The 7,971-nt window shown below is 56.1% G+C and overlaps 1 protein-coding gene across 4 annotated transcripts; it reads right to left on the bottom strand.

The window, feature by feature from the left end:
• Positions 1-4,888: 4,888 nt before the first annotated feature.
• Positions 4,889-6,958, bottom strand: COMMD5 (COMM domain containing 5). Of its 4 annotated transcripts, none has more exons than XM_027560594.1 (3): positions 6,851-6,954; positions 6,360-6,584; positions 4,889-5,791 (listed from the first exon to the last, which is right to left on the bottom strand). In XM_027560594.1, the coding sequence occupies exon 3, from the start codon at positions 5,737-5,739 to the stop codon at positions 5,065-5,067; it is 675 nt and encodes a 224-aa protein (XP_027416395.1). In that variant the 5' UTR covers positions 5,740-5,791; positions 6,360-6,584; positions 6,851-6,954; the 3' UTR covers positions 4,889-5,064. The 4 variants fall into 4 exon arrangements, with proteins under 4 accessions (XP_027416395.1, XP_027416392.1, XP_027416393.1 ...); XM_027560591.1 differs by having other exon boundaries at positions 4,889-5,956; XM_027560592.1 differs by lacking the exon at positions 6,360-6,584 and having other exon boundaries at positions 6,851-6,958.
• Between the last annotated feature and the right edge of the window lie 1,013 nt (positions 6,959-7,971).

The following is a 7,971-nucleotide window of genomic DNA, read 5'->3' on the forward strand; positions in this document are numbered from 1 at the left end:
TTTGTGATGTGAAATTAAAATTTAGTGTCCACAGGACATTTTATTGGAATATAATCATGCACATTGGTTTCATTGTTTTCTCTGGCTGTTCTGAGCTACAGTGGCAGAGCTGATAGAATCATGACCTGAAAGGCTAAAATATCCTCTAGCTGTTTAGAGAAAAGGTCACCACACCCAATGCAGGTGAGGAGGGCCACCTCTGCTAGCCTCCAAGCCTGTGCCCCACAGCTGGAGGGACCTTCTTCAGCTGGATCATCTCTATGTCCCCACACACAGTAAGGCCAGAGGCTGTGCATGGTCTCGAGGCTGGTGGCCTCATTACCTGGCTCCGTTCAGCGCCAGGAGCCAGCAATCCCAGGAACAGCCTGCTGCCCATCGTCTGCTTCTCACGAAAACCTCTCTCTCTGTACAGTGATGCCTGTGTCACTGTTTGCCCGTGTGCGCCTCCTTGAGACAAGCACGAAGGCTCACAAGTGGACAACCTGGGGCTGGCAGTATTAGAACTGTCAAGAGCTCATTGGAGGCCAAGGCGAGGGGTCGACATAGTCAGGGCCCACCACATCCAGCTTCCGAGGATGGAGGTCAATGTTCTGGTCCAGGTGTTCCTGACCAGTGACTTAAAAGGCACAGATGGTGCCTTCTGGGGATGAGGGAGAGAAGCAGGTGAGCAAGCAGAGCTCTGCACCCCCAGTTAGCAGCCTGGACCCCTCAAGGGTGGAGATGACAGCACGTATAGACATGGAGCCTCAGAGGGGCCCAGACCCACTGAGTCTGCTGACCCTCCAGGGCCTGGGGAGGAGATGAGCAAGGTGGACACACCCACGTGGCTGGCTGGGAGACAGGGGGCTACCCCGGCCGGGAACACGGCAACAAAGGCCTCTGTGGCCTGGCAGGCAAAAGGGTGTGCAAACCCTAGTCCTGAGGCGCGGAGCTCCGAGCCTCGGTCAGAAAAGCACCCCTGCCTGCTAGATCAGCCAAGAGGATGAGGTGGGCTTCAGTTGAGAGCTCTTGTCCTCCTCCAGGGTCCCTCAGGAAGGGACGCTATGTGTGTTCCTGCCAAGCATGTGCCTTAAAATCACAGAATCGTAGCCATAGGGCCCTTCTGTGGCAGCGGAGCTAAGAGCTGGGGCACCTGGGCTGGGCTTGGACTCCAGTCCTCGTTCCTGGTTGCACCAGTGAACTTTGCTATGCTAACCTGCAAAACAGACACGCCGCAGCCTGTGGACGTCTGCCCTGAGCGCGTGTCCTCACCCTGGGGCCAGCGGCCTCGGGGGACGGGAGCCAGCACGGAGCGCCTCACGCCACCAGGGTCACATGCCCGAGAAGCCAGCGGATGTGCAGGCAGGAAGGGAAGGCTGGCAGAGAACCGCCCACCAGTTCCCCCATCAGCTGTGTGTCACTGGGCAACACTCAACCCTCTGCGCTTCGTCACCATGTCGGTGCCTTTGAGTTAACGGTCTAACATGAGCCTGGTGGAGCGCCTGCACTTGGTTCCTTCCACCTGTTCCTTCTCCCCACTCGGCTGCGTCGTCGGGGCCTGGCCTGTAGGGGGCGCGCAAGGACGTGCTTTGGGAAGTTAGGTACTGTCCGAATCTTTGGGACTCAGGATTGCAGCCCGCCAGGCTCTTCTGTCTACCTTGGCATTCATTGCTCGAGGCGAGAATACTGGAATGGGTAGCCATTCCATCCCGACCCAGGGATGGAACCCCTGTCTTCTGCATTGCAGGTGGATTCTTTACCAAAATGGTCGCTTTTTTTTTTTTTTTTTAAACAACACTATGCTAAGTAAAACGCCAACACAAAAGGCTACACAAGGTATGATTCAATGTAGAAATTGGTCACGTTCTGCCTTCTCTGTTCCTACCTCTAAACAGTCTTAATACATAAAATCCATTTACCACTTACTATTGATCAGTGATTAAAACAATTTTGTTGAAATACAGCTGTTTACAACGTTGTGCTAATTTCTGCTGTACAGCAGTGATTCAGTTATACATACACATTTTCCATGATTTATCATGGTCAGGGCTGGTCAAGGGCTCTGCACACTGCTGCCCTAAAGGCACCCAGGAGAGGCCCGTGCTCCCCCTTCCCCACCACTCTCCCACTCAATTGTTGAAGCCCAAACCCCCTGCTGAGCAGGTGATTAAGGTTGGATGAGGTCATAAACACAGGGCCCTGATCCCACAGGACTGGTGCCCTCTTAAGAGGAGGAGAGCGCTCTCTCTCTCACACACACACACTCACACACTGTCACATACTCACACACACATATTGAATATAGTTCCCTGTGCTGTACAGGAGGACCTTATTGTTTTTTCCATCCTGTACATAATAGTTTGCATCTGCTAATCCCAGACTCCCAACCCTTCCCTCCTCCGCCTCCTCCCCCTTGGCATCCACAATTGTGTTCTGTGTCTGTGTTTTGTAGATGTGTTCGTGTGATATTTTAGATTCCACATGTAAGTGATATCATATGTCTTTCTCTGACTTCACTCAGTATAATAATTTTCAGTTGCATAACATCACTGTGATTTTTAATTGTGGGAAAAAAGGAAACACAGAAGTTGCTCTGCTCTGAATGTTTGTGTCAAATGACCTAATGCCAAATGTGAGGAGGGGGGCCTTTGGGTGTGCTCAGGTCATGAGGGTTGAGCCCCCCCCCCTTTTTTTGGAGTCCCCTCATGTGTCCTCTCTCCACACGAGGACAGCGATGTCTGCAGCCAGGACCACGGCTCCCTGACCCTGCCGGCCCCAACCTCGGCCGTCCGCCCTCCGCACTGTGAGAAATCAACATCTGCTGTTTTAGGAGCTGCCCAGTCTCTGGTGCTCTGTCTGCCAAGCCCAAGAGAAACTCAGCATGCCCACTGAAGGGATGCATGCTCTGCAGCCGGGAGACAGACCATCACGTTCAGGGAGAGTTAAATGAACAGAGCTGCGTTAACACACAGACACAGCACAGAGAATAAGTTCAAATCTGGTCAAGACGGTTTCTCCACGGCTGTCTATGGGCAAAGGAGCTTTCTGGTTCTTTTTAGTTTTGTTTGTTTTTTAGGATTTTCCAAACATATCATAATAAGTACATATTCCTGACACATGCCTGACGGTTGAGGAAGAAGTCACAGCAAAGAGAGCCTCCATCACTGGTTGAGGCAGACGTGGTGCTCAGCTTCCAGTGCAGGTCCTTGTGGGCAGGCCTAGGCAGCAGCGAGGATGGCCCAGTCCAGCTCCTGTCCTCAGGGAAGAAGGGCCCAGGATGCTGGCTGATACTGTAGACACGGGGAGTCCGAAGCCCTCGGCTGAGCCAGGACTGAGCCCCACATGGGGCGTGGCTCAGGAAACCCCAGCTCTGAGTGCAGCCCCCAGGGCACCTTCTCTTCTCTGTCCCTTTGGCCCAACTTGCTGGGACCCTCGCTCAGGGAAAGGCCTAATTAATCAAGATCATGGGAGCATTCTGGAAACAACACAGAGGAAACACTGCTGCCCTTGATGGGTTCTGGCACAGAGTGGGGACAGGAAAGGGGTGCTAGGGAAGGCTAGGGGCTTCCAACAGACATGGCAGGATGCCAGGTAGGCACCCAAACCCAATCACTATTTTTCAGAGGAAGCTCCTGCCTGATGCTTGGGCCCATTAATCCTACCAGGCTGTGACCTGGTTTCCTGGTAGAGCAAACCACAGAGGCGGGGACACTGCCAGGCCCCCTACCTGGAGTGCAGTTATGCCGAAGGGGACAGGGCTGGTCAAGGGCTCTGCACACTGCTGCCCTAAAGGCACCCAGGAGAGGCCCCTGCTCCCCCCTCCCCACCACTCTCCCACTCAATTGTTGGAAGCCCAAACCCCTTCTGAGCCTGCATTTAAAAATGCGGCCTTCAGGGAGGTGATTAAGGTTGGATGAGGTCATAAACACAGGGCCCTGATCCCACAGGACTGGTGCCCTCTTAAGAGGAGGACAGTGCTCTCTCTCTCTCACACACACACACACACACACACACGCTCACACACTCTGTCACATATTCACACACACATGCATACACATGCACAGAGGGAAGTCCAAAGGTCGGGGGAGAGGCCTCACCAGGACCTGACCATGCTGACACGCTGACCCCAGCCTCCAGAACTGCGAGCAAGTCATTTCTGTTGTTCAAGCCACTTAGTCTATGGCGGTGTGAGCTGCCTGAGCCACCCAGCCGCAAGACACCCCGCTCCCCTCTCCGCCTCCACCACCAACTCCAGACTCCTCACCCCCATCCTGCAGCCTGCCCTTTGCAGTCAACACAGTATCCGGTGTGATCCTCTAACACGACTATCTCATCACACGCATTTCACTCAGAGTTGAGCCGAGTTCCCAGAGAGGCCCTCGGCCTGCCCCTATGCCTCCACTCATCTCCTCCCACTTGGCCGCAGCCCCGCGCCCACAGGCTTTCCCTCTGAGCAGTGTCCCTGCTTCCTCTTGGCTAAAGAACCACGTCCTCAGGAGACCCGCCCCAAGACCTGATTTAAAGTGCAGCCCAGCTCTCCCACCGCCCTGCCTCCCATGTCCGGAGGCTGCTGCACCTCCTGCAGCACCTACCCTCTCCAGGGCTACACTGCTTGTTTTTATTACACATTCCTCCCCACACCCCCTCCACTAGAATGCACTTTAAGGTCAGGGATTTAAGATGGGGAATGAAATGTGCACCCTGAAATACAGGGTTCCCAAGAGCAAAGGAGCAACAGCTCGGATGCTGCACAGGACAGGCTGAACAGCCTGTGTTCTCACAAAGGCCTTGTCCTGAACCTCAGACTACACGTGGGCCCACCAGCGCAGTGGGTGCCCTTACCTGGCAGCAAGACCGACCGACCACTGTGGAGAGGGCGCATGCAGTTTGATGCCTACCCAGGAGGACGTATTTTTTTATACAGTTGCTTTACTTCCAAAAACAGGGAAAGACACAGCTGTCTACTTCACTTAGAGAAAGACATGGTTACACTCCCTCACTGGAGTGCCTTCTCAGAAGGGCAGGCTTCGCTCCGGAGAGCCCATCTGAGACAGCCGCCTGGGCGACTGGAGGCACTGGCGAGGCTCAGTCCTGCAGCTTGCGTTCGCACCTCTTCTCCAGGTCGGCCATCTCCTTCAGGACCAGGGCCACAGCAAACCGCAGCTCCTGGAATTTGGCCGTGGGAACCTCAAAGCGGAGGGCAGACCCATCCGAGAGCTTCAGGTGCATCAGGACGCTTGGCTGCAGGGAGCGGGCCAGGGCGCTGGTGGAGATGGCCACGTCCACCCTCCACCGAAAGTCGGCGATGTGGGGCAGCCATGCCCCCTGCTGCCTGGCCACAGAGTCAAGGAGAGGCCGCTGGCTACCAAACACCACGCTGGCCAAGTCCACAACCAGGTCTTGGGGGATGCAAAGCTCCTGGAGCTGGTTCTTGAAGGTGTCGGGCTTCAGGCTGGCCAGGGGCAGCCGGAGAGCCTGCTGGAGCAGGGTGTGTGTGCCAGCTATCAGGGCACCCAGCTGCTCCTCAGGCAGGTTGGCGCCAGCCCTGAGGTGCTGCACAGCCTCCCGGCAGTCTTCTCCCTGCAGACTGCTGACCACCAGCTTCAGCAATTTTCTGAACGTGGCCCTGTCCAAGTCCCCCAGAAGCTGGGGCATTGCTGCCACCTCAGGGGGCAACTGGGCCCCCAGGAAACTCACGCAGTCACTGTGACTGTCACCAGGGCGATGCAGGTGTGCAGCGGCAGGACCCACAGCAGACATCGATGCTTCCTGCTCTTTGACAGGCAGCCTAGTAGGTCTCAGCCCAGCCGGCCTGGAAGAGGTGCGAGAGAAGCCCAGTGACCCCCACACCCTTTGGGCCAGTGAATGAGGACTGACAGGGTCTCCACTCCCAGATGCTGATGGTATGAACCACTGATGACAGCCAGTGTGACAGGAGGTGCCCTGGAATCACGTGGCAGAAAGCCCTCTCTAGTCCCTGCAAAAGGGGAGGCAGAAAGCAGCTGAAAATGGAGATGAGGTGAGGAGGAGAAAAGGAAGAGAACCAGGAAAAGGAGAGCACACATGAGTTCTTCAAATAAACATCGAGTTAAAGAATGAAAGAGAAGCGAGGTCCAGAGAACACAAGGACACAACAGCCACTGCCACTGCAGACTCTGAGGCCATTTATCTACTCTGCCTCCGGGCCTCGCACGGCTCTACCATCAACACGGAAATCAGGCGCAAACAATCACTCAAGCCGAAGATCAGAACCCAGGCTCGTACACTCAGAAATCCCTGCTGTTTTCGGGACCAGATGGCGCCTCTCAGGCAGGAGGGGCTAAGGCGCACGCGGCAGCAGAGGTGGGGGCAGTATCTAGAGAAAAGGGCTGAGAGGTTACCTGAAGGCCGGCACGACGCCCCACCCCTGGTCCTGCAGAAGCACCCCGCGCACCGCAGCCGCGCCGAATGCCGAGCAAAGCCGTCCTCAGCAAGGCGGCCCGCGAGGAAAGGGGGGCTCTCCAGTCTTCCTCGCACCCCGCTCTCCGGGAAGGCCGAGCGCCCCTCACGCTAGTCGTCAGCGACCAGCCACTGCCGGAACTCCGGGTTTTCCTTCAGGGTCTGGCCTGTGCCGGGACAACCGTCCTCTGCCCCGCTGCCGGCCGCTAGGGCTCCGCTCCCAGGAGGCCGGTGCGCTGCCTCCAGGCTCGGAGAAAGGAGCGCCCGAGGCTGCCTCCAAGCTTCGCCGGAGCCACCGCCCCACCAGCGGTCAGCGACCTTCGGCCCCGCCCCGAACTGCCATATCGGCTTCCTGACTCCCGGGCGCTCGCCGTTCCTCGGGCAAGGCAGACCTCTCCCACCCAGCAGCCCGCTCCCCGCGCCTCCTCCGCACCTTACGCCTGGTCCTGAGCCCGGAGCAGCACCGCAAATAGCCGGAAGCAGGGCCTGGTTCCCAGAACCGACTGAGAGGCGACGCTCGCCACGCCCTACCCCTCTCCACGGGCCGCTCTAGGGCTGCTGGAGGACTGCTCTCGGTGCTCCGCGGTCGGAGGGGCGAGGCCCAGGCGCCGCGTCCGCGGAAACCTCTGCGGATTCCGCGGCCACCTCTGCGGATTCCGCGGCCAGCCCTGCGGTTTCCGCGGCCAGCCCTGCGGTTTCCGCGGCGGCTGTGGACCGAAGAGACGCGGTCGGCTCTGGGGTGTGAGGGCGCTGGAGGGGCTGAGTGCAGACTCTGGGCCGCGAGGCTCGCCTGCACAAAAATGTGAGCGAGTTTCGCCTCTCAGTTGTTCACTTTGAATGGGTAAATTGACGGGGTGTGCATTTATCTCCGTGGAGTGATATTTTAGAAGTCAATGAGGGACGTTCCTTGACGTTCAGGTGGTTAGGACCTCGGCGCTTTCACTGCCGTGGTTCAGGTTCAACACTCTGCAAGTCCCGGCTCCCCTCGCCCCGCAAAGTCAGTGAAAAACAAGGCAGACAAGTCCACAAAATGAGCAAGGGGGTTGAATAGATTATCTCAAAGAAGAACAATATAAAATGCTGGTGAGCACGTGAAGAGATGTTGGGCTTTGCTGGCCATTAAGGAAATGCAAGTGGAAGCCACAAAGTTGCCATTTCACACCATCAGTGTGGATACAGTCAGACAAATCACGTGTTGAATGTGCCCCACCCCTCAACTCTTATGTAGAAACCCTAATCCCAGTGTGACCCTATTTGGAAATTGGACCTTTGGGGAAGTATTTAGGTTAGGATGGGATTAGTGTCCTGCAGACTTAAAAAAAAAAAAAAATTACACAGTGTGAGAGTTGTGAGTTAAATTTTATTGGGGGCAAAATGAGGAGTACAGCCTGGGAGAGAGCATCTCAGATAGCTCTGAGAAATTGCTCCAAAGAGGAAAGGAGAAGGTCAATATATTTGTGATTTTGGTGAAGGGGGAGTATATGTGACAAAGCACATATTTGTTGCAGAAGGTTTCTGCTAGTCACAAGGAGCAGTAGTGACTTGTGAACCATG

This window comes from Bos indicus x Bos taurus, chromosome 14 (assembly GCF_003369695.1).
Source record: "Bos indicus x Bos taurus breed Angus x Brahman F1 hybrid chromosome 14, Bos_hybrid_MaternalHap_v2.0, whole genome shotgun sequence".
NCBI lineage: Eukaryota > Metazoa > Chordata > Mammalia > Artiodactyla > Bovidae > Bos > Bos indicus x Bos taurus.